The following is a 27320-nucleotide window of genomic DNA, read 5'->3' as shown; positions in this document are numbered from 1 at the left end:
TGATTATTTTAATGATTTGTCTTTAAAAATGTAATCTTTTTTTTTTTTTTTTTTTTAATTATTTCTATTAAATTATTTCTATTAAACTGTGATTTAAAATTTAATTTTAGGATTCCTTATTTCAGCAGGTGGAACACCTATAAGGTCTGAGTTACGTCTGTTTGCCAGAAGTGGGAGAGTGGCCAAAAATTTTACTCACGTAAAAGTAGCGTTACTTCAAAATAATATTACTCAAGTAAAAGTAATCGTCCAAAAAAAAAAAAAGTACTCATATACAAGTAAAAAAAAAGAATTTTATATACCGGGCAAATACTGTAAAAAAAAAAACTGGTCTGTCCAACAATCTCAGCTTGTGTTATGTGCACCTTTATCTTAATACATTTTCTAAATGACCACAAATCTGCTGCATTATATACATTGGTTAAATATTAATATGTCATTGGCTCTCTATTGAGGTACCATCCAGGCATACTCCATTTTATCAGCTGTGAGATTTTGGTGGCATGCCCTGAGAGCCCTAACTAAGTCTTTAGCGCAGTCTTCGGATCCACGACTCTTGCGCCATTCCTTCAGCAGCTCTCTGGCAGTCTCGTCCAAATCGTTCGGATGTCTCGTTGAGACGGAATCCAGCTTACTTTCACTCATACCCAGCTGTCGTCCTAATCTACGCCAGTTACGACCCAAGTTTTCAGCAATCACATTTGTGGCAATGTCTAGCATGGCTAAAAGGGGATAGGAAGAAAAAAAGGGGAAAATACTTTATTCATTCAATTTGTGGTTTCTGGTCCTGCGCGGCTTATTTCTGGATTTTTACAGGCCATTGAGCTGCAAGTATTTTAGTGTAATAATATGTGGACACCATATTCCGAAAATTATGGTAATTTTTTATCTGTAGGCATTGAGATTGTCCATTCAACGTTCAACAAGAATGCTGTTTTTCCAGAAAATGTCTAGATTTCCTTGATTCACCTACCTGTGGTAATATATTAAAGCTAACACCATGTATAACATATTTTATTCCCAAGTTCTGAATGGCACATCCTAGTTTGTTTTGTCGCATTGTCATATAAAACCACTTTTGTTTCCCAAAACGGTTGAGGTCACGACTTTTAAATTATATTTTCCACTTTTCTTTACTGTTGTACGTTCTAATGCTTATATGTATATGTGTGTGTGTGTGTACATATTCCTTATTTTATAGACTGTTTGACCTGAAATTACGTTTAACAAACATTTCCTGCTTAACTCAAATTTTTAATATAGCCTCTAATTTTAGCAAAACCAAACCTGTACCTTTTTAGAGGCATTTTTCATTTAGCTTGGACCCAAGCAACACAAATACAATGATTACAAGACAGGAACAAAATTGTATTATTTTCTTTGTGTAATGTATAACAATAACAAGTTATTACCCCTTGATAAAGAAAAACATTTTTTATTGAACAATTGATGAAATTGGTGTCGTGGTTCATTGTTTACACCTAACATTTTATGGATCAGCGGCCTTTGATTGTTGGTTGTGCAGCATGGCTTCCGCAAAGAATTAGAGCAGCAGAAAAAATGGATGGCAACGTTCAGCCGTCAAAACATGAAATAAAAGGCCTATTTAATATGTTTTTTGCTATTTGAAAAATGGGCTACATTTGGCCTACAGCCAGCAGCAGTCCCCAGCAGAAGCAGTTCATGAAAATTTGACCTAATAAAATAACATGAAATTAGTTTTGTATTATAAATTTGTGTTTATTGTTTGTTGACATCACTTTTCAATCTATACAGATCTCTATAATATAATAATGTCAAACATTTTGGTGTAAACAATACAGGTTGTCATGCATCGACCTGCTACTCTTCCATGAAGGTGATACCTTAGCTCAAAGCTTACAAAATCGAGCTAATTAGCACGTGAAAGCCAGTCATGTACCAATAGTCACAAATATAGATGAGTGTGAACGTCACAAAGGGCCTCTGAAAGAGTTGACAATTTAAAGAGGTAGCGACTTAATGAATTTATCCCTGGCGATACATTCCCAGTTAGCAGAGTCAGCTTAAAAAGTAGAAAATAGCTCGTCACCTAGATAAAATATATAATACGCCACGCACATACCAATAAAGCTCAACATAGACATTATAAAGTGCCTCTTATAGAATATACGCTGTTGAAAATTCAGAAGGGACCGTTTTTATCATCAACTTGCCTCCGTATATACTTGACAGCCAGCCATTCGTATGAATGCGGTCTGCCCACGTATTCTTTTTTGAACATAGTCAAAGTTTTTTTTTGTTACTTTGCATTTTATCAATGTAATATTTAGTTATTTTTCATTTCATTTTGCATGTTCATTTTTTGAAATTTTGCATTCATGTGGAAATTTCTGTTTGTTTTACTTTTCTCTAATTTTAAGTGAATCTTTTTCCATTTTGTATTTAGTCTCTAACAACAACAACAACCACAAAAAAATCAGTACAATATGTCAGGGAAATTCAGGTTTGAACTCCAAGACAAGTGTTACCTCGATAGCTCGATGAGAGAAATGAATACGACCAACCAAAGATTGCCTGCTTCGAAGACTTTATAAACATGATATATCAGGGGTACAAAATGATGTGATTCTGCCAGGAGCTGTGATCACCCATAAGTACAATAGAGGTTGGACATTTATACTGTTGAAAGGGCGTTACCCAAGGATGCTTACTGTGAAACGATACCTATGAAAACGAGACTGAAACTTAAGTATCAACTCTGGTGGTTTTCCACAGAAAAACATCTCCAGTAGGGGGAAAAACACCTCAAGATACGACCTTCAACACCGGCTCTGGCTAGAACGATGATAAGCCACAGTCGCCCTTTGTATTCATTCAGGGCACATTGGAAAGCACAGGAACATAACAGTCCATATTTGGGCATATTGTGATACAGTCTACGATAGTCAAGGCTATGGGAAGGCACACTCAAGCCGGTTAATATAACAATGATGCTCTATGCTACAATGTTCTCATGCAAGCATAACAAAAGCATGCAAAATATGATGTATAATGGTTGTGATTTAAGCATGAATACAATTTTCTCACACAATACAATACAAATTACAGGTAGTCCCCCGGGTTACGAACGAGATCCGTTCTTACGCTGACGACATAACCCAAATTACCGCATAAATCGGAATTAACCCTTTAGGTCCCCCTAAATACCCCCTAAACCTAAAAATAACTACCCAAAAACATGTATTATACGACGTATTAATAAAATTAAGGAAAAAAATAGAATACTGTACCTGCCATCGTTGTTGGCGGATGGTATAAAAAGGTACACTGAGGATGACGGATTGTTCACACGTGGTGACACAAGAGTTCTTGATTCACTGATGTTTACTGTAGTTTTTTTCTTTTAAACCACAGACACACCGTGGAACACTTTGGCCTGCTAGTGAAAAAAGAGGTACGTCGATGTGACTTATGAAGCTTATTTAGAGTTTCACATCGACATCGACAGGGGGAGAACATGCAGAGTCCACACAGGATGGCTGGAGCCAATAGCATGACGTCAGTGAGTGTACAGCTGAAGTTTTCAAAAGACAAATTTAGACTGCTAAATGGTGTGGACATATTTTATTATGATGTATTAAAGATACATAAAGTTGCTCTTATTAAAAAAAAATAAAACAACAAACAAACAGGGTTTTGAGGAAGAAAAAAAAAATAATGCCAATCTTTAAGTCTTCAGGAAAGTATGTAATGGGTAAAAATAGGAGGCCTTACGAGCATGCCGCGAACACTAAGATCCTTCCAAAATGGAAGGGTTACCAGACTAATTTCCAGACAACCCAAAAAATTATGTGGCCAATTTGATGCGTTAAATAGTCCTAACATGCATGTTTTTTGGAATGTGGGAGGAAACTCCACACATGGAGTGGGGAAGAACGAGCAAACTTCACACAATGAGGCATGACAGTCTGACATTCAGTCATGACAGTGCCACCTCAATTGCACGGAATTGCATTATTGGCAGAAAGTTAAATGAATAGTTTTATGGCTGAAGTATTTTAGAATGATTTTGAATAACCAATGAGAGAACCAATGAGAAACGTGACTCATCTTCAAAATGCGCACACGTATGGTCAATTGACAAAGCCGGTATGTAACTACCTAACTCTTATTTGAATGTTTTTATTTTTTTATTTTTTAATTTTTTATCAGACTTGCTAACGCAACATATACTGTTCTGAATATTTCTTTAATTAACTTGGATTGACTCAGGTATGAGATAAGTGTGTGTAAGTAGTAGCTTTTGGAATACAAACAGACAGAAGGTTAAAAATGGTCCAACATATTCCCCTCCTTCATCATTGTTCAGATATGTGCAGTATGCTTTTGGAGGTACCGTATTTGTTGCTTGTTGCACTTTTCAAATGAACACGTTTGCATAAGAGCGCTTATTATGCAATTACAAGATGATTTTGTAAGAGAAGGTATACCAACTGTATCAGGCGTACAAACATTTCTTTAGCATGTGAAATTAATATATGCACAAAACAAATGCGTACTGTACTAAAGTAATGTTCATAAAATCTTTTGAAATAACAAGATAATAGTATCATTGCAGATATTTTTAAATACATAATTGTCTAGGTCTTTGAAACCTGCTTTTTTTGCCCCTTGTTGAAATGGACACTTTCAGATGTATCTTTTATCACGTTGTATGTGTTTGCAGGTGGGGGTGGAGATGGCTAGTAGAACTCAGCTGGCTGTCAATTTGGTCTGGATACTGTTTAAACTTATTCATTGCGCTTACTGAATTCTTTAAAAATATGTGGGGGTGGAGATGGCTAGTATAACTCAGCTGGCTGTCAATTTGGTCTGGATACTGTTTAAACTTATTCATTGCGCTTACTGAATTCTTTAAAAATATTCTAACATATAACTCTTTAGATGTAGCATTCTTTTATGTTCAATATTCTATGCTGTGTAATTTTGTGAACATTAGTTCCTATTTGTTTTTGTTAAGATAGGGGGTCTTTTAAATGGAACACTCTTGGACTAATACGCTTGTAATGAAACTGAGTTGTACATCGTCCTATTGTTTTGCTCATTTTAATAGTAAGAAGGCAGTTGTCGTTCTTAAACACATAAAGTTAACTTGTAACCAGTGTTGTTAATCTTTAAAAAAAAACGTAATGAGTTACAGTTAAAAAATACTTTTGCCAAAAAGACTATATGAGTTAGTAACTCATGTACTGTATAACTTATTCATCTCGCTTACTAAACTCTTTAAAAACATACTAACAAGGAAATAATTACATTAACATAAATGTATAAATAGTCCAACCCGCTGAACTACAAGTAGCATTCTTTTATATTCAACATTTTATGTCATGTAATTTTAGTTTCAAAGTGAATATTAGTTCCCATTTGTTTTTCTTATGTTAGGGGGTCTTTTAAATGGAACACTCTTGAACTAATACGTTTGCAATGAAACTGAGTTGTACATCATCCTATTGTTTGCTCACTGTAATATCAAGATGGCAGTTGTCATTCTTAAACACAAAAAGTTAACTTGTAACCACTGTTGGTCATCTTACTTTTAAAAAGTAATGAGTTACAGCTAAAAATTACTTCTCCCTAAAAGTAAATGAATTACTGTCTCATGTAGTGTATAACTTTAGTCATCTCGCTTACTAAACTCTTTATAAACGTACTAACAACGAAATAGTTACATTTCCATAAATATCCAAATATACCGAGTTTAGAGACAATGTGTTTTGTAGTAGGAAGTAAATCCTCAAACCTCAAGAATTACAAGTATGAACATTCACATAATATCTACATAACACTTCGGACGCAGTAGTAGTTCATATTCAACATTTTATGTTGTGCTTTTCATGTTCTACAAGTTATCACCTTATACATTCTATAACATCTTTCACATCAAAGATGTGTATATTAACTGATTGAAGAATAAGAACACTATATACAGTATTTTAGAGCATTTGGTATTTATTTGGATCAAATATATTACAGTCTGTTGAGAAAACTCGAATGTAAACTTCTGACCGTTCACCAGTGCAAACCTCTGAAACTGTATGTTAGGTCGACTGCATAATAACTAGAACACTATGCTTCCATGCTATGGAAGAGGGGCGGAGATTCGCGTCGAGTTTTGAGACATGGTTCGAATCAGTCGGCCCGCGGAATCGCAAGGAAGAAGTTGGGGAGAAAAGACTCTTCGGCAACAAAACTGGTATGTCACCAACTCTTATTTGGTTACTTTTAAAGATATAGAGAGCATGCTAACTTTGCGAAATAGAATGAATTAAATCCGGTTGAAATACATAGTTATTTGCCTAAGTGTATATATGTATACATTAGTACCAAACTATAGTTGCAGCAAAAAGCTGTCTGGAGTTGAAGTCAATGCTCTGCCTGTAGTATCTGTGGTGAAATGATCAAGCAAACTTCATACTTGAAAGACGCTGTACTTTGAGTAAATGGAATGAAGTTACTTTGATATAAAAACTGTAGTTTCACAAATGCTTGAAATTGAAGTCGTGCAAGACTTCTTAAAACTTATTATAGAACCACAAACCTGACAGAAGAGACTTCATCCAGAAGGTAAAAGATTCGCCGGAAAAATACTCACTCACTCATTGCTACAAAATTAGCCTACACACAGACCACACCCTCCCATGGAGGCTTTGTCCGGACATGCATGAACATGCCTAGACAAGTTACCCCTTCTCACCCACACTTTCCCATAACCCCCCTTGTTTCCAAATAGGTACGGGTCAAAGGGGACATCGCTTTGGCTACGACTAGCCCAGGCGCTAGCCACGCCCTACTACTTCCGATTCTTCGTTAGGACATGTACGGACATGTCTCAACATCCGTGAGAACGCATGCGCTTAACACGCCCCCAGCCCCCATTAATTTTTTTCTTGGGGGGGGGGGGGGGGGGCGGGGCATGTCCGTACATTTCCCAAAACCCCGGAGCACGCATGCGCTAAACACGCCCCCCCCCCCCCTTTTTTTTTTTGTAGAGGGGCATGACCGCACATATCCTAACATCCGTGACAACGTCTCGTTTGGACATATATGGACATACACCCAATTAAGACACACCCATGATCACAAACACTTTTAATTAACCCCCCCCCCCAAAAAAAAAAAAATTAGATCCATCCAAACCGAAAAAAAACAACAACAATAAACCTTTAATTAACTAGATCTAATTAGATCCATCAAAACCACACAAAACCCTTTAATTAACTACACAATTAGATCCATCAAAACCACACATAAGCCCTTTAATTTAACGCCACAAATTAGACCCATCCAAAAACCCTTTAAATAACTCCCCAATTAGATCAATCAACACCACAATAACCCTCTAATTACAAACCATTAAGTCATACCCTAACCCTAAACCCTTTAATTACCCCTCAACTAGATCCATCAAAACCTTACAAGACCCTTTAATTAACTCAATCCAAATTTGATCCATCAAAAAAAAAAAAAAAAAAAAAAAAAAAAACTTTAAACCCAATTAGATCCATCAAAAATACCCCTTTAATTAACTCAATCCAAATTAGATCCATAACCCATACCCCGGAGCACGCATGCGCTAAACACGGCCCCACACCTATTACGTTTTTTTCTAGGGGGGACATGTACGGACATAACCCATACCCTGGAACGCGCATGCGCTAAACTTCAAAGTTGTAAAACATCTGTCATGACCAAAACCACATCAATGACATCATACCAACATAGATCAAAGGACTGCAATCAAAGGGGTCCGGGGGGGCGGGGTCATAAATCATCTGTCATCACCAATAGAGATCAAAGGACTACGATCAAAGGGGGAAAGGGGGGCGGGGTAATAAATCATCTGTCATCACAATATAGATCAAAGGACTACGATCAAAGGAGAAAGGGGGGAGGGGTCATCAATCATCTGTCATCACAATAGAGATCAAAGGACTACAATCAAAGGGGGCGGGGTCACAGAGGTCAAAGTCATAAATCATCGGGGGCATGAACCCTACTTGACACAAGGTGTATTTTATTACTCTCTATCAAATACTTATTTCATGCAATTAAATGCAAATTTATTATTTAAAAATCATACAACGTGATTTTCTGTTTTTTTTGTATTAGATTCCGTCCCTCACAGTTGAAGAGAACTTATGACACAAATTACAGACCTCTACATGCTTTGCAAGTGGGAAAACCAGCAAAATTGGCAGTGGATCAAATACTTGTTCTCCCCACTGTATACTGTAAACTCGTATATATACATGAGAGCTCTACTCAGAATGCTAACCAAGTACTAAACCGTGTATTTTGCGATTTCTTTCTCCTTTTACTTTCTTTTTTTTTTTTTTTTTTTTTTTTTTTTAAACGATGAGGCAGAAACAAAATATGGTGCCTTCTGTCAAGTATGCAAACGTCTTCAAAAATGTTCTACAACCCTGAAGGCTTGAGAACTATAGTTTGAAAGGTGTCAATTCTGAAACCCCTTTTGAGGGTTTGATCCTGGCATTTTGTGGAAACATCTGTCCAATAGCAGAGGTGCTGGCGTAGTAATAGCCTGCTGTTCGGTGGACCGACGCAGGGCATCAAGCGAAAGCAACTTCAGAATGAGCGCATAGCAGTAATGAACCAAATTTAGTTTCATTATTTAATCATTTACATTTTTAGGCAGTGATGAGAAATATTGTGTGCCATCACATTCAAGCATTTTTCAAACCTTGAAAACACGACAGTGAAATTCAAGGATTTTCAAGGGCCAGTATCAACCTTAATAATTAATTCCCAGTTGTCCAGTCCCCAGTTCTCCCACTACTTGCGGGGGGCTCATATGCAAAATTCCACTCGACAATTGGTATTTACAACAATTACGACACCAAATGAGGGCAGCGTAATACTTTTTTATTTTTATTCGGCTCTAATACTAGATTGAAATTTGATGTAGATGAGATTTCTTTTTTATGCAATAAAATGTAGGCTCACGAGATCCACTATAGCGTTCCAATCCACTATTGCATTATGTTCATAAAAAAGTTATCTTACTTTAGCTGGGAGCTATGACTTTATTCTCAAACTAATACCACAATTTTAAGTCAAACTAACACAACGACTTTAAATCTTGCTGTCCTATTCCTTCCTTTCTTTGGCTCTAATAATAAGTTGTAGTAAACAAACGGCAGTCGTGTGAAAAGATCTTAGTTGTGGGTATGTAGGATGATTCAACAGAATGTATTAGATTAATGTCATTTAAGTTCCCAATGTAGGAAAATGGATTGCAGTGTCGTTAGCAGCAATATTAGAATTGAAGCTGATCAGACAAAAGAAAATTTTTTTGTCCAGCTGCATTCGCTAAAAAAAATAAAAATAAAAATAAATAAATAAAAAGCCACAATCACAGCCATGATGATGAATAATGGAAAATATCCATCTGATCAGTACAACAACCAAAAAAAAAAAAACGAAATCTGTCTGAAAATAAAGCATTTTTCTTACATGGTTTATACTGAATTTACTCAAATGTGGGACTACACACAAAACACAGGCTAACCTTTATATACTTGGTGAACATCTGAAGCAAGAGAAGAACAGGCAGGAGTTGTTAGCAGTATAGAAGAACTGAAAACAATATATTTCATACACAGTACTACTAAACAAGAAGCAGCCATATGCAGTTTGATGATCATTATGCAAGATAAAACCAACAAAAAAGAAAACCCAGTACTGGGCTTACCTTCACATATTTAGCATAAAGCTGCTCGTCCAAAGGGAAGCTCTGGACTGTGCGTTCATCTTGGGCATGAAAAGTTCCCATTTTGAGCCATTTGTTAGTTGGGTATCTAGAAGAGTATATACATGAACATAGCAAGAATACAAGTACCTCATGAAAAAAAAAATGAATTAAATACTGTATTGAGTCGTGTATTGCATGTTTGAATCACATAGTATGTTGTGGTTTACCTGTCACTGATTAAAACCAGAAAGTCTTTGGGTGTAGAAGAAAAAAGTTCAAAATTGGCAATATCCAACTGCTTCACCTGAATGGGCTCACACAGCTCAATGATGAACCTATAAGAGAATAAATCTTACACTGACATTCAGCAACCGCTAATTAGGGTTGGGCATCGAGCATTGATGGGATCCTGTTTTAACACTCCGATGCTTCCAGAACCGTTCGAATTTTAAAATTTCGATTCCATGTTTCGAGGCCCTCACCGCCGAGTGGGAAAAAAATTGCTGCCGAAAACCACGAAGAAGCAGCCACATGAAGCGTGTTTGTGCATTGTGCCTTGATTACAACCAAAGACACGGTGCGGCGGCGCTCAAAAGTTTGGCTCAACTTTACAAAAAAAAAAAAAAAAAAGACCAGTCAACATTTGCAACACAACTATATCATTCAAAGGTGGCTGCACGACCAATATGATTAAACACCTCCAGCTTCATGGAATACAAGTGCCGAGTGCATAGCTGAGAGCCATATATTTGACACGCTGCACCAGTCCTAGTCCTGTAACCAGTCAGAACCAGGTGAGTATAACAATAAATTACCCGACGCGGATATATGGAAGGACGGACAGACGGATGGATGAAATAGTACGAGAATAAGTCGTATTATTACATCGGGCTAATGTAGCTGTATGAGCAGCTACGTACTTTACGTAGCGCGCTGCCGCCTCCATTAAAATCAACAGTATTAAAAGCATCTTTAGTTTTAGAATCTGTTTCTCTGTGTTGCTTGTTTAGAAAGAAGCAGCTATATGAAGCATTTGATTACTTTTTGAATGAACTCGTAATAGTGAGCACATGCAGACATCAGATAGCATCCTAGCCAGATTCTCTCATCTCTTCTTCGACGTATTATACGTACACACGTAGAACGCCACTCACTGTCCTAACTGGTACTGTCACAACATAAACATTGCATGTGTCTGTAAACACAACAGAATCGGTTTTACAAATAAGGAAACCCATTTGACCTCATCAACATCAAATTATAATCCATAGAAGAATTTATACCAATGCTTCGTTGTAGTGCCCACCTAAGTTACATGTATGCCCAAAATATATGTGGGAATGTTTTCTCCGTGAAAGTGCACTCCTGTGGAAAGAAACCATCACATTCAAGTTCAAAGACTGATATTTATGTACAAGTTAAAAATAGCCCTGGGAGAAGTTCATATAATTTTTAAAAAATCATTGAGACGTTCAGACATAATATAAACTATGCAATTTTTTTACCCTGCCTCTTAAAAGAATCAGAATCGAGAGTCGTGCGGAGCCAGAATCGAAACATGGAATCGGAATCGTTCAATTTCAAACGATGCCAAACCCTACCGCTAATCACCTCATTTTCATACTGACAACAGCTGTTTGAAACAAGGCGTACCAGATTTTATTACTGCAGGGATTTAGCATGTACAAATCCATATTCTCCTTCAATATCGCTGAAGTGCTCTGAAAGGGACAAAAAACAAATACAGTGGTACCTCAAGATACGAAATTCCTTCCGGAGTGGCTTTCGTATCATGATTTGTTCGTATAATAAACTACGTTTTAAATTCAAATAACCTAATTAGCTCCAAGCAGTACTAAAAACACCACGTTAAATTGTAAGGGTAAAACCAATTTGAAAAAAGAGCCAAATAAATTTGAATCATTCAATTTATACCTAATCGAACTGCTAATACCTTGAATAACATGGATTATAGAACATGATGCCAAAAATATATTTTGGCGCAAGCATTTTCGGGTACGTAGTGTCGTAGACTTTCGCACGCAAAGAAGAATGCATTTACGCCCGTAAACAACGCATTAACGCACGCAAAGAAGAACGCATTTACGCACGCAACAAAGTCACAGAGCCAAGTGAATGAGAAAGAAACTGTGCTTTAAGTCTATTAAAAACATTAAAGTCTCGTCAAAGCCTCTTGATGCTTGTAAAACATCTACAGAGGCAACACCTGTATGTATCATGTTTCATATTGTTTGTTATGTGTTTTCACTCGTCATCAGACACTTAAAGTGGGTTACGTAGTTGCTTTGGACGATGTGCGGACACAAGCTAATGCATTTTAACTGTTTGTAGCGGTTATTGCCGTGTTAGCATATAATTATAATCACATAAGTACGTTTCTGTGAATACAGTATGTCATTGAGGACCAAGACTGATTTATTCCATTGATGTCAGGAACAGCTCGATGAAGACACTAAAACAAACAGACTTCTGGCATCATCCTTTCATAGTTCAATTCGCTGTCTATCTTAGAGAGGACAGCACAGGCGTGTTTATAGTTTAATAAAGTTGAATATATTTTCTGCAAGGGAGAATTAAGCATCCTTTATAGAACGTATTTCGTAAGTTCAATCACTTTTCGTAAAACGAAGTGAAAAAAGCTTTGAAAAACTTCGTAAAATGAATTTTTCGTGTAATGAAGCCTTCATATCTCAAGGTACCACTGTACAGTTAAAAGCAAGAAAGAAAGAGGCCAAGTGGACTAGGAAATTTGTGAGCGCTGGGGGGTACCTTAGCTTCTGGGTTAGCACCAAGGATCTTTGCTCCACACTCAACAGAAGCATAATTGTTGAAGTTTTTTTGCAACTTCTTCAGCATATTGGAACCTCCATTAGTAGAAGTACGAATGGAATGAGCTAATGAAAAAACAAATTTTCTAGTTTGAGGTAAGATTCATGTAATGCCACATTCAGACCGGCTGCGTTTTCTTATTCCGTGATGGATTCCCATACAAAGTCAATTGTGTGTGGAAGGGCGAAAGGTGACCTTGTGACATGATGTCGCCAATTTGATCAAACAGATTGCGCCCTGCAATAAATTTTCACGTGGCAGAGAAGACTAATGGATTGATTTTCCTGCGACAGATTTCACCGACGATCAATATCCAGTCGAGAAAAGTTCAAAGAAAGAACCAAAAAAAAAAAATAGGGCTACGAGATTAGTCAATTGCAATATTGCGAGATTAGACTCGTAATATTATAAGAATTTCATAGAAAGACTTTATTGTCATTGTACAGAATACGAGATTTAAAGCTTCGCCATAACAGACCAGACAGATGTCTGAGAACATATTACTTAGTGACATGCATGAAGTGATGTGCATTCAGGGGAGGCATAGCCTCACCTGTCCGTCATGAATAAACAAAACATTATATAATAAATTTTAAATTTTTGTCATTTGGTTTGTCATTATTGATGCATTTCCATTCAAATCTAATAGGAAAACATTTTTTTTCTCGAATTTAGAAATCATAATTTTTGCACGCTTCATAACACTTGTTCCAAACACGGAGGAGATGCGCTGTGAGGTAAGTCTTTGCATTGCCGCTTGGCACATGGTGTAATCTATTCACTACCATGTTGGTATGCAAGGGAAATAGTCCCTGTCCCTCAAAATATAACAAATAAAACACTCTGACGACAGGCCCTGTATTTCCGTAATCTGGGTAATGTATGAAATGTTTTTCTGAAACGTGGATTAATTTTAAAATGGCAGTGAATAATTAAAAAATACGTCTGACTCACAGCAGAGGGTGCCCATCACTGGCAGCGGCCTACAAGCCTGTGAACTGATGCGCTGTCTTCTTCGTTCTTAAACTTGTCGCAGACTGCCCCCAAAAGGCACTTTGCGACTAAAATTAGAGGCAGTGCGAGTATTTTCTTCATTTACTCGCACATTCGCAGCCATTAAGATAAGCTTGTTTGTTTTTTTGCTGACAAACTCCTTTACGGTAGTTCACGGTAATAACAAGCTGGTTTGCCAAGAGAAAATAAACAGGAGAAAAGGACTTCCGGGCCACTTCCAGGAGAGCAAGACTCACAAAACTGCAAAAAATTTTTACGGTGCTTTAAAGACTCCTCATGATTGAACAGGCTGGCGTGATCATAGAACAGCAAGCTTGCGTCTGATTGGTTTAATGGAGTCATGTGATTATTGTTGTGTCATTAGTGAAATTAGTAGAGCTATTCTTGGCATCGCTGGGAAAAAAAAAAAAAAAAATTCTGATATGGAGAATAAAGAGAAAAAAATGTTACGACTTGTGTAGCCCAATGTAGAGGAGTAAGAGCTAATGTTGTGGCATTAGCAGTGCATTTCAGTGTTGGTGGTGACAGCTCTTAGAAAATGTCGTACATTGTACTATTACAAGATTAAAATCTGTTGAAAAAATTGTAACATTGAGAGATTAAAGTCGTTTTGTTGCTTATTTTTATGTTACGTGAACCGGAAGTTGTTTAGTATCAAAGGCGACGTAACACAAAAACTGCTTTCAATCTAACATTAGGAGATTGACGTAACATTAAGAGAAAAATGTACAATTTATTATATCACAAGTCGTTATTTTACCTATGTTACGTGAACCCGCATTTGTTCGGGGTACATGGACTCCATCTTTTGCTGACCTAAGGTCGGTGCGTGAACAAAAAACTGCATTTGGTGACAGGCATAACGCGAGCGAACGTGGCCTGTCAGAACGCACCTTTAATCTACAATGAATAGAGGCGTGCAAAAGTTCTGATTCTTGGATTATTCGCAATTCGGTCGTGGAAGATTCGAGAACGATTCACAAACATCCAAATTCTGATTATTGAAATATGCCAAATAAAGCGGAAATAAAGCACAGTCAGCGCCGTCTTCGGGAGGAACGGACCGACAATTTATGCCGCTAGATTAAAAAAAATAATAATACCTGACTGCGGCCAACAACCGCTTCAAACGACGCCCACGTTGCTACAAACTAAGTCCACATAATGCTACGGTAGATTTCTTATGTATATAGAATTAGATGCGAAATGACGGACATTAGCACATGTAAAGAGAACTAGATGCGAAAGACAGACTTGCCGGCGTTAGTTAACAGCCGCCATCTTAAAGCAGTAGACTTTCTGAAAGGCTGTTGTAGCGAACCTTCCGAGCGAACCTTTTAATCTAAAATACTCCTAAATCGGCAAAATCTTAACTTGAATCTTTCTTTAAATGATGAAGCAGTTTTAAAACGTTCACATGTCAAAGGTAGGCAGAAGGGAAAATATGGAAAAATGGGAGCAATTTAAACAACTTTAACGGTTGATTCACTACATTAAATTAATTGAATGTAGTTTAAAGCTGCTGATACACAATGGGGACTTGAGTATTTTATTTACCGTTTTGAACTGTTAACTTGATAGTGAAATAGTAGTTTGTTTAAGGCAGAGAGGATTTTTGTACACTTTTTGCAACTCATGTACGAAACATTAAACACAGCTAAAAGCTGGGGGGGGGGGGGGGGGGTGCATCAATAATCGATTTATAATTGAATCGCAATCAATTTGTTAGGTGCGCCAAGACTCCAACCTCTAACAATGAAGATATGATAGACATATCACATATAATCTTACTTTTTTCATTCTCAACCTCCATAATTTTTCGTTTCCACTCGTCAAATGTCGGAATATCTTCTGGGTCTTTGTTATTTATACTGGGATGTGTCTCGATGGTGACAGCAGAATTCACATCCTATGAGGGAAAAAATGGAAACTGGAATGGCTCGATGATTGGCGAAGGGATTAGTGGTCATTTGGTACCAATGTACCTACTTGTTTGTTGAGAGAGTGCGATATGTTTCTATCACGGTGTTGACTACCCTGGACCTTTGAAGAAGGGTGTATTTGAATTTCGGTACCAGCAGTGTGAGCGTTAGACATGTTCTCCAAAACTACCGGAGGACGTCTGTAAGAACACAAAATCACAGTAACACATACAGGGATGCATTCCATTTCATTAGAATATCATGAAAAAGTCCATATTTATTGCCAGAAATGTTATGATATAAAATAGTTGCACATAGATATTTCAAGCTAAAATGGCAATAACTAATCCGTTAAATTGATAAAAATCAATTCATGAATTAGCTGCCAACATATTTGATCATCGATTTTTGCCGGCAGAGTCGTCCCGTTTGGGTCCTAGTTTGTGTGTACTGTGAGGCTGCGTGTGCTCGCCAGTGATTAAAGCAAAAGAGACAACATCCACTGCTACACTCAGTCTGGGTTGCTGAATCAACAATATTACAAAGTGTGGAGCATTAGATTTTCTTTTGTGTTGTTAGATCCAATGTGCCTACGTCAAAGGTGAGTAAATGACACCAATGGTATTGTTTATATTCTTTGTTGATGAGACGTTACTACTTAGCACGGAGCGCTAAGCTAATTTGCAATTATGCTAATTAGTGTCTTAATTGTCCGTTTGTATTGTTTTGGAGAAGTATATTACCACATGAGTAAAGTTGTCTCATTTCTTTTTATAAAGAAACCAGACACATAAACCCATTCATATAATAGTTTTGTCTCCTTTCAACATAAAATTATTTTTAAATTGTAAATTATCATAAGACAGTGTGCGTTAAAATTGGATATGGATTGTATTTCTGAACAACTGTTTGATAAAGTCACAGTATGCCTCGTCCTCATTCAATTTTGTTATTAAGTTTGTTTAAAGAAAATAAATGAGTCATTGACAGAATTTATTTCAGCCCTTTGCCCACACGATTAAAAAAAAAAAAAAAAACAAGCCAATCAGCAGCACTTTATTTGAATGAACAGCACTTTGGTCCAACTTATGTAAAGAGAAATTCTTTTTGTTTTATACTCACAACCTTTATTAAAAACTAACAAGTTTATTGCACTTAAAACTACAGTTAAGTCAGACAGCTATAAGGAAATCATATTTTTGATGGAATTAGTCACCCATTTTGTTTTCATTGTGACTTACAACATGCCCAAAACAACTTCAAGTTAAATTGTGAAGATAACTGAAAAATACTGACATTAGAGCTGAAACAAATACTCGAGCACCTCGAGTAACTTGAGTTTAAAAACTGATCCGAATAATTTTATTCACCTCGAGGAATCGTTTAATTTTGCCAGCTCTAAGCAACATGTTTTGCCGGGCTACTTTTAATTCGGGACAACGCACTGATGTCACGTGCGTAGAGGAAGAAGCAATTAAAAAAAAAAAAAAAAAAAACTTTACTGCAGCCGACAGCCGGTACAAACTACATCGACGTATCTAAAAACTAGCACGCATGATGCTATAGTGGTAGGAAGTAGCGTCTGATGCGTCTCCAGGGGTGAAAGTGGCTAGAATTTCTTACCGGAATTCCCCAACGTGAAGGTTGCCACGGAGCCAGAAAATGTATTTATTTATGTATTTTTCTTTCTTTTTTTTTTTCGGGGGGGGGGGGGGGGGGGGGTGGTCAAACCTCTTAAAGTACTGAAATGCAACGAAAACTGTTTTAGCACCGTTATTTCTACAACACATACAAAAACTGATTTTCATTCAAAATTGTATTTTTTCAATGATTTGCAAAATAAAAGTTAACAAAAACAGCAATAGCCCCAACCTCCATCTCCTAATTTTTATTTTCCCTCATTTCCTCACATACTAAATGCCAAATCTCAATTTTAACTACTTAAGAACATAAGATATACTCTACATATTAAATTTGAAGTTCATGTAAACATTTTTTTTTTTTTTAAATAATAAACATAAGTAACATACGTTAAGAATTATAAGTACACTTGATTTATATTACGCAGAGTAAAATGGAATATATTTTGAAGATGGCGCAAACATTGACTTTTTTAAATCATAAGGAAATGAATAAGTAGCCTAGCATAAATGAAAAAATATACAGTGCTGCTCAAAAGTTTGTGAACCCCCTCAACATTTTGGAATTTTCTATTATTTCAACCTGATTTCCTAATCAATCAATTCAGTAGTTTTTTTTTTGTTTTTTTAACAGTTGTGTTGTCGAGATTAAATTAAAAAGAGTTTTCATCAACTGATGTAGGTGCAAAATTGAACTGTTTGGTCACAACCAAAACCGCCATGTCTGGCGAAAAGTCAACACTGCATACCACCAAAAGAACCTTCTCCCAACAGTGAAGCATGGAGGTGGGAATGTCAAGATCTGGGCTTGCTTTTCATCCTCAGGACCTGGACAACTCCACATAGTCCAGGGAATCATGAATTCTGAGGAATATTGTCAAATCCTAGAACATAACCTGACGCCATCTGTTTTGAAGTTAAAGCTTGGCAGAAGGTGGATCATGCAACATGATAATGATCCAAAGCATTCCAGCAATACAACCAAGGAATGGCTGAAAAAGAAGAAGATTCGTGTTCTGGACTGGCCCAGTCAAAGTCCTGACCTAAATCCCATTGAAATGCTGTGGCGGGACCTGAAGCGAGCAGTTCATGCCAGACGCCCATCAAACCTCTCTCAACTGACTACGTTCTGCAAGGAAGAATGGGCAAAAATCCCCCAAAGTAGATGTGAGAGGCTGATTAGTCACTACAGAAACCGTTTGGTTGAGGTAATCTCTGCAAAAGGAGGCGCAATATCCTATTAACTGAAGGGGTTCACATACTTTTGCAAACATGATATCTGAGTTTTTCTTAAATCAACCACTTTTGTTAAATAAAGAATGACAATATAACTATTTCTTTTGTTTCAGTCCATTATTTGGAATGTCAGTATTGTGGATTTGGGTATAACTTAACATTTAATAAGGTTATTTTAGTTTTTTTTACAAAAAATCTGACCATCGCTGTGGGGTTCACAAACTTTCGAGCAGCACTGTAAGTCCAAAGTGCACATTGACAGCTAAGATGTTCTGAATCTCCCCATCAGAGGAAATAAAACTAAATATGATAAATAAACCTCTTCAACTCTTTCGTTGCTCTTAAAGATTTGATCCATTTTATGATGCATTGCCCTTTTTTGTCGCATCAATTAAACTTTTTTTTTTTTTGCTGTTCCAGAAAACATGCACATTTGAACCAATCAGAGCTAACTATCTCTGCTGATCAAATGTCAGTATATCAGCCAATTGAACGGATAAATGGGTCCAGGCGTTTTGCTTTGCTGCACGCATTCGCACTCATTGACGTGACTCATCATCGTCAGACTCAGATAACTGCAGCAGCTATGGAAACCTCCATGCCGTCCGTGGAAAAAAATAAATAATAAATATTGGTGGAAACAGATTACGCTACACAAGTACTTTATTATGCTTGTTGTTAACACTTGTGTGTGTAAATCTGATATTGGTAGATTGTTTTCTTCTTGGAGATAAAATGCATGAGTGGCAGCTTAGCATTTTTTTTTACCTAGTGTTTTGACAGTTGCCATCATATTTTCGGAATCAAAGCACCGTGTAGCGGAATAGCATTTCGGCCCTGAATCTTATACCGGAACAGCATTTCGGCCCTGAATCCTATAACGGAAATGCGTTCTGACCCTGAATCTTAAACCGGAACTGCGTTCTGGCCCTGAATCTTAAACCGGAACTGCGATCCTGACCGTTCTGGCTCACTTTCACCCCTGTGCGTCTCCTAGATATCACATGTATGTTGAACTAGATGCAGAATGAGAGAGTCAGCGGCGTTGGTAAACAGCCGCCATCTTAAAGCAGTAGACTTCTCAGCGCTAATAAATAAGATTAACGTTACTGTCACATGCTCACGTAACGTTAGCCCTGCGGAGGGCTAGGTTTCTATACATTATGACCACTGTCGATGCGTGGCTAACAAGTCTTACATACAGGCTTTATTTAATCTGTGAAAACATAGCGCTGTAGAGTGATGAGGGTGTAAAATAAAAACTTAATAATGCTAACTGTCACTTTTATCTCAGTCATTGCTGGATAAAACACCAAGTAGCACTGGTCCCTAATGTGCTCCAGTACAGCAGGTATCATACTGTAACGTTGACAAAGAGTCACCCGCTTCGTTAGGTTGCAATTGTTTATTTGTTGGGAACTTGTGGAACAACCAACACACAACTGCTGTCTGCCACAGCCGACGCACACGCACCTGCCAGAACGACAACAGGAAGGCACGTCTCTCGCTCTCCCGCACCTCCCTCACCCCTGCACTTCACGCGGTGTATTCAGGAACGCATGCAAATATCCCCGCCATATTATAACTTTATATATTACAATACATTTATTTTGAACACTGCAAAAACTCAAAATCCTATCAGGACTTACAGTTTAGACTAACTTAAAACTTAACTAGAACTTAAAAATAGCTTGAGACAAATGGAAATTCAATTGAAACGTGGGAAAAACACCTAGAAAAACTTTTTAAGTGATGTGTGTTGTCAAGCATAATGGCATTTTTAGGAAAGAAATATATATATATATATATACATATATATATATATATATATATATATATATATATATTTTTTTATACTGTATGATCTAAACATTTTTTGTGTCAAAGTGAATAAGTTTTTTTATGCTCGTCACATCTGAGATGCAATTGTTGGCTGTTTTCAACAATGTTTATCGAAAATAAAGACATTGACTGAGAATGGTTCAATATTAGATGAAATGTCTTGTTTTCTCATGTATTTTTATAATTGCTCTTTACCTAAAAAATGTTTGTTTTATCCGATTACTCGATAGAGTTTTCAGTTGATTACTAAAATATTCAATAGCTGCAGCCCTAGGTTTACATTTACTGAAATAATTGTTTAATGGGCCAAATAATCGATTATACAAATAATTGTTAGTTGCAGCACAATGTCAAGCCTTTTTTTTTGTAGGTTAGATGATTATGGCTTACAGATGCAAATTCGAAATTCATTCATATCTATTAAGCTTAAACCGAAAAGGATTCCCTAAATGACATTTTGATTCTCGGGAAAATTTACATGGCACAAAAGAATAATTGCACATATATCATTAATATATAAATGTTGGATAAACAGTATTAGGGATGCAATGAAATAAAAATTCTTAGACATAACCGAATCTGATAATGAAGAGCTCATTCCACTAGAATGGCTTACTTATTGTAGGTCTTTTGGCATTAACAATAAAAAACAAATGCAATAGAACAAAAGTGGTGCTTGATGTACAAAATGGCTAATGCATAGACCTCGCCATCAATTGACAAGACAGCTCCCACAAACATTGCGCCAAGCCTTTCCATTGGGTTTCGACCAGGCAAAGCATTTGGCTTTCACTGTGATAAACTCAAACACGCTGCATTCAAACGCCCGATTTAGGTGGAAAAAGGACGAAGGTTTTACTGCATACAAGCAGAGTGATTTGGTCGAGGATTCAAGGTTATCATTATATAAAGTAACCCAATGCATGCACTTTGAAACGTCCCCTTCCCAAAAAAACGCATGGAAAAAAATTACCGTAACTTTAGCCCGAAATATTTACGCAAGATGAATGATATAACTACCAGTTTTTTTTTTTTTTTTTTTTTGCTTTTAACCAAGAATCTAGACTGTTTTATGTTCATATCTATGAAATTCAGAGATGTACGCATTTATTTACAAGAACTTCAACTTAAAAAGCTTTTTGTGATGGCCCCACATTGGATTTACACAATAGCGTAATTTTAGTGTATCACAAAAGTGAGAAAAATAACTCAAACTATAGCCATTAAAGAGCATATGACACGAGAAAAAAAGTCTAAAATGTCATTATTATGTGAATTAGAATCATATTTTGAGACGATTCGACTATATACAACAATTTAGCAAAGCACAGATGACGAGAAATTAGTCTTTTAATCTGCTGGTTAGCCACGCCTACCATTATAGGGCTTTAGCGTCCCCAACAGGTGGATGACGTCAGCGGTAGACTTGGCTCATCGATTTTACTATTCAGCCCATTGAGGGGAAATTATTCAGAACGAGGAAAACGCGACGAAGAAAGCCGCAAAATGTCATTGTTTCAGTCTCTCTACTCCAATATTTTTACAGGATATTCTTTTTAACCAAGTATTTTTCCCCAATAGCTATATAAATGACTTGAGAAGGACCAGTCAGCCCGTTGAGGGGGAACTATTCACAACGAGGAAAACGCGACGAAGAGAGCGGCAAAATGTCATTGTTTCTGTCTCTTTACTTCAATATTTTTACAGGATACTCTTTTTATCCAAGTATTTTCCCCAATTGCTAAATAAATGGCATGGTCATGACAAATAACAGTCTTGTGCTGAATGGAATATGAAATAATAAAAATGTATTTATTCAGGACGACATGGCAAAATTACTCCATAATGGTCAAAACTGTCGACTTCACCTTTACTGTCGCACCTCCCGAACGATATTTTATGACACCTAAATCGGACATATGTCATTTCCCTTCCCCGGCTTCGGAGAATGTAAACAAACCAGAAGGTGTGACAGCTAGCCGACATGCTAACCTGAACCGAGTGATGTTTCAAAGTCTTCAAAGCGGAAAATCACATAGCCATCCTGGATTATTTGAAATGACGACCCGGTTGTCGAATGTCTTAGCGGATCGGCAAACCGCCCGGCGGAGAGCAATTTACAGTTCGTTCCCCGGAGGAGGGTGGCTGGAGCTAACGCAGCTAACGTGCTGCTGCTAATGCATTAGGAGAGCTTTTTACATGCCTATCAATGATCAAACGTAAGTAGTCCTTCATTTAAAGCAGTGCTTCTCAATTATTTTCTGTTACGCCCCCCCAAGGAAGACGTAAATGTTTCGCGCCCCCCCCAACTCTCTGCCGCCACCGTAAATAGTATCATTTGTCTATAATATTACTATTATAAGTACGCCTCAGCCTAACATTGTGTCTTTTTTTCTATTAAAGAAAAAAAGTAACATAGATCAACTTATAATAAAGTATAACTTTATTAACATTGTTTTGCTTGTAACAGAAAAGACAACGCGCATCAATTTGCCTGAAGTAAAAAAAAAAATAAAAAAAGTCACATCCAAACTAAAAATACACTCAAGGTACATTTTTGACCATTTGATACTGAAAAATAAAATGTAATAAAATCAGTGAATAATAACAAATTCAAATTGATTAGAAACATTTACTCTTCAGGACAACATGCCAAAAAATTTGACCGAAAAAAACAAAACTGAATAGAAGGGAGAAAAAAGTGTCTTTGGACAGAAGGAAAGTTTTTATTTTCGCTGATTCACCACAGTGCTCACTGGTTTACTGATATAACACTGACAAAGCGGGACGATTGTGACAATTGGCAATATTCGGCACGTTTTCGCTGAAAAACAATCAAGCGGCTTATCAATGAGATTGAGGTCTAATGTCTAAGTGGCGTCTTGACTGATTTGGCTTCAGACTCTCCGCTATAATCATTTTTAGACTCAGTAAACAGTGGTCTTTCCTCATTTCCCACTATATCACTATATTAAAAGTCAAAGCCAAAAGGCAAACGGCCCGAAAAAAGCGCATTCTCGGCGGCCGAGGGAGAACCGTAGGTGAGGGCGGTGGTCGTGACGATCCCAAGCCGAAAACGGCACTTCTCGGCCGGACACGTGAGAACCGGAGAAGACAGTGGGTCGCTGCGTGAGTCCAGCTCTGCATGAGTCTCTTCCGTGTGCTCTTGCTTACTTCAAAAATACTGCACGCAATTTGAAAATGAGAGCGCCACTGCCACCCACTGAGTGGATGTGCAAGTACACTTTATTCTAGTAAGGCAAAAAAAAAAAAAAAAAAAAAAAAAAAAAAAAAAAGCATGTTCCCCGAGATCACTCGCGCCACCCCTGGCATCGCTCTGCATTTGAGAAGTACTGATTTAAAGGAAGTTTGTAGTGTTTACTTTGTAATCGCTGTATTCGTATTTGGCATAATACAAAACAAGATGTTTACTCACTTCATCGTAAGTCCAATGGTCCCACAGTAAATATCCACGGTGAATGGGAACCTTTTGAAACTCCAAAAAGGCGCATACGCCTCTCCCTCATACAGAATGATTTTTCCGCAGCCGTTTGGCTGGCGTGATGCGAAAAATAAACGTATTAATCCGCAAAATCAGCTGAATCCTTCATCCTCATACACAACAGTACACTGTAGCGTGAAGAGGACGTCTTCTACCGTACACGTCACAGCGCCCTCCTCCTTAATGCAAGACCGAAGTCACTCATTTTCCTGGTGCGGGATTCAAAAAACTAAATAAATATAGCGATCGCTTCCACACACATCCAAGCGGTCCATATCATTCAGGAGCATAAAATACCGCGTGTATTATGAAATAAACATGCTTTTTCGTGTCACAGGCACTTTAATATATAAACCCTTGGCAACAAAAGTCAGTACACCCCTTAGAAACTACATCGCTAAATGTCCAAATTGAGTACTGCTTGTCATTTTCCCTCCAAAATGTCATGTGACTCGTTAGTATTACTAGGTCCAGGTGTGCATAGGTAGCAGGTGTGTTCAAATTTGTATTGCAGCTCTTACACTCTCTCATACTGGTCACTGAAAGTTCCAACATGGCACCACATGGCAAAGGCATCTCTGAGGATCTTAAAAGACGTATTGTTGTGCTACATGAAAATGGCCAAGGCTACAAGAAGATTGCCAACACCCAGAAACTGAGCTGCAGCACAGTGGCTAAGATCATCCCGCATTTTAAAAGAGCAGGGTCCACTCAGAACAGGCCTCGGGTTGATCGTCCAAAGAAGCTGAGCGCACGTGCTTTCAAATGCTTTCTTTGAAAGATCATCGCAGGAGTGCTGTCAGCATTACTGCAGAGATTGAAGAGGTGGGGAGTCAGCCTGTTCGTGCTCAGACCATTCGCCGGACTCTACATCAAAATGGTGTGCATGGCTGTCAGTCCAGGAGGAAGCCTCTTCTGAAGACGGTACACAAGAAAGCCCACAAACAGTTTGTTAAAGACATGTCAACAAAGCACATGGATTACTGGAACCATGTCCCATGGTCTGATGAGACGAAGATTAATTTGTTTGGTTCCGATGTCTCAAGCATGTGTGGCGGCAACCAGGTGATGAGTACAAAGTTCCCGGGTTAGGGCACCCCTGCTGTATTGGTTGCCAGCCAATCGCAGGGCACAATGAGACAACCATTCACGCACACACTTATACCTATGGTCAATTTAGAGCAGGGGTGCCCAAGTCCGGTCCTCGAGAGCCCCTATCCAGCTTGTTTTCAATGTTGCCCTCCTCCAACACACCTGAATCAAAAAATCAGGATAATTCTCAGGCTCCTGCAGTGCTTGGTGATGAGCTGATCATTTGATTCAGGTGTGTTAAAGGAGGGAGACATGGAAAACAAGCCGGATAGGGGCTCTCGAGGACCAGACTTGGGCACCCCTGATTTAGAGTGTCCAATCAGCCTACCGCGCATGTTTTGGGGATGTGGGAGGAAATTTTGCTTTTGTTGCATAGAATTAAGATAATACTTGAGGAAAACATGCAGAATCAAGTTTCTGATGTGAAAATTGAGTGATTTATTAGCTGTTGAAAACTGGCACTAAATTTAAAAAATAAAATAAAAAATTAAGTAGCTATTTTGGGCAAAAACTTATGTTGAATATTGCTATTGTCCCTGAAAATATAGGTCATTGTCTCTGCATTTGGTTATTTTTGTGCATCTAGCGTAAAATTTGAGATTTTTATAGCCATAAGTTTTGTTATATAAAAAATAATTTTATTTGGGAATGACTTTGAATTATTTGATGATTATGCCTAAGGGAAGTGCCTGTTTTGGTTTTAGGTCGCTAGCGGCTTTGGTTTTGAAAATATTTGAATTTGAAGATTTTGAAAGTAGGCACCCTACGGATCGGCCCAGAGCCACGTGTCCGGTCAACTGATAGTGAAGTTTATGGCTACTGATTGTGAGAAGAAGGAAAATATGCTATTGCAAGATGCGTTAAAAAACTGCTCACAAAATTGGAAATTTTATACTCACGTTTAATAACTGAGAAATATTATTTTCACCTATCGTGACTTATTTTTAGAACGTAATCCCCACAATAAACCACTGTATTTTTTCCCCTCTGAAATTGCCTAAGATGCACCTGTATTAGAGTTCAACACCCAAAACAACTTTGATCATTTACTGGAGAGAAAAACAACTTTGATCATTTACTGGAGAGAGTAACCAACTAAATTTAGCTTAGTTACCCTTCATGATTATATGGACTTGTGTCTTCTTCACATTCAGCAAGAGACAAGTCAGAGTCAAGGACCCCAGAATGAGCTTCATCAGATGCATCTTCTGAAAGACTAAAATGACATAAATGAAGTTATAGGTTTGCCTTCCATCAGTTCACCATAAACTAGACGGCTAGCATCGAGGAGTCTCTATAGACATTGAAAACAGCGGCAGGGGGTGGAGGTCGCGAGTAAAAGTGACAGACAGGAACTAGTCATGCAAAAAAAATAATTGTACTAAAACAAAGAAAATTCAAATGTTTAATTTAAAATCCTTATGCTTGGTGCGACTTAGTTTACAACCAGGAAGTGGTCAACTCGAGACAAGCTTGCCTGCCTCCTCGGCGCTCTATACATATGAGTGGGACTAGTGGAGGAAGAATGAAGAAGGTGCCACAGTGTGACTGTGACATCACAACGTGACCAATTTTTTAAAAAACTATCATTTGTAGAGTAATTATACCTACCAAATAGTGGTGCGCAAAAGGGGTAAAAATCCTCTATCACGATATGGACTGTTATATATCACAGTAGAGATATGCCACAATATTAAATAAATATAAATGATTTTTTAATCATTTGATGAAAAAAAAAGCAACATATTATGGCCAACCCTCACTTTTCTCATTCTTATTTGCCACTTAGATAAAACAAGTGCATGCATGTAGACAATATAGTTAAAATATTATCTTCGCTAGGTAAATATTGACCCCCCTGGGAAAAAAAAGCTTAAAGCCATACACTTTAGGAAAGCCATTATGTCTAAATAGCCAGGGGTGAAAATGGGTAGAACTCCCTGACATAAATGTCACGTGCGGAACCAGAATTTTTTTTCTCTTCTCACCCGATCTCTAAGCCCGGATACCTTGCTGAGGAAACTGATTTTGGCCGCTTGTACAGTATCTTGTTCTTTTGGTCACGACCCACAGCTCCTGACCATGGGTGAGGGTAGGAACGTAGCTCAACTGGTAAATCGAGAGCTTGGCCTTTTGGCTCAGCTACTTCACCACAACGGACCGGTGCAAAGTTCGCATGTCAATCTCCCGCTCCTTCCTACCATCACTCGTGAACAAGACCCAAAGATACTTGAAATCATCCACTTGGGGCAGGAGCTCATCCCCTACCCGAAGAGCGCACGCCACCCTTTCACGACTGAGGACCAGGGTCTCTGATTTGGAGGTGCTGATCTTCAAACTCGGCTGCCAACTGCTCAAGTGAGAGTTGGAGATCACAGCTTGATGAAGCCAACAGCACCACATTATCTGCAAAAGGCAGAGATGCAAGCTGAGGCTACCACACCGGACACCCCAAAACGATTCGGCTG

General features: G+C 37.8%; 1 protein-coding gene across 7 annotated transcripts in view; it reads right to left on the bottom strand.

Annotated features, from left to right (window-relative positions):
• LOC130930417 (SUN domain-containing ossification factor-like) overlaps window positions 1-27320 on the bottom strand; it is a 116473-nt gene that overhangs the window by 63731 nt on the left and 25422 nt on the right. For 5 of the 7 annotated variants that reach the window (XR_009067053.1, XM_057858376.1, XM_057858375.1 and 2 more), the window contains 8 exons: window positions 25967-26068; window positions 15608-15740; window positions 15410-15527; window positions 12545-12669; window positions 11408-11475; window positions 9982-10089; window positions 9755-9860; window positions 9572-9592 (listed from right to left, as the gene is read on the bottom strand). Coding sequence is in view for 6 of the 7 variants with exons in the window: in XM_057858376.1 (XP_057714359.1) it covers window positions 9572-9592; window positions 9755-9860; window positions 9982-10089; window positions 11408-11475; window positions 12545-12669; window positions 15410-15527; window positions 15608-15740; window positions 25967-26068 (781 nt within the window). In the remaining variant the exon portion in view is untranslated. The remainder of the gene's footprint in view (window positions 1-9571; window positions 9593-9754; window positions 9861-9981; window positions 10090-11407; window positions 11476-12544; window positions 12670-15409; window positions 15528-15607; window positions 15741-25966; window positions 26069-27320) is intronic. The other 2 variants (XM_057858374.1, XM_057858372.1) reach the window with 2 other exon arrangements.

The sequence above is a fragment of the Corythoichthys intestinalis genome, chromosome 14, assembly GCF_030265065.1.
Source record: "Corythoichthys intestinalis isolate RoL2023-P3 chromosome 14, ASM3026506v1, whole genome shotgun sequence".
Lineage (NCBI taxonomy): Eukaryota > Metazoa > Chordata > Actinopteri > Syngnathiformes > Syngnathidae > Corythoichthys > Corythoichthys intestinalis.
This window is presented reverse-complemented; position numbering and strand designations above follow the sequence as displayed.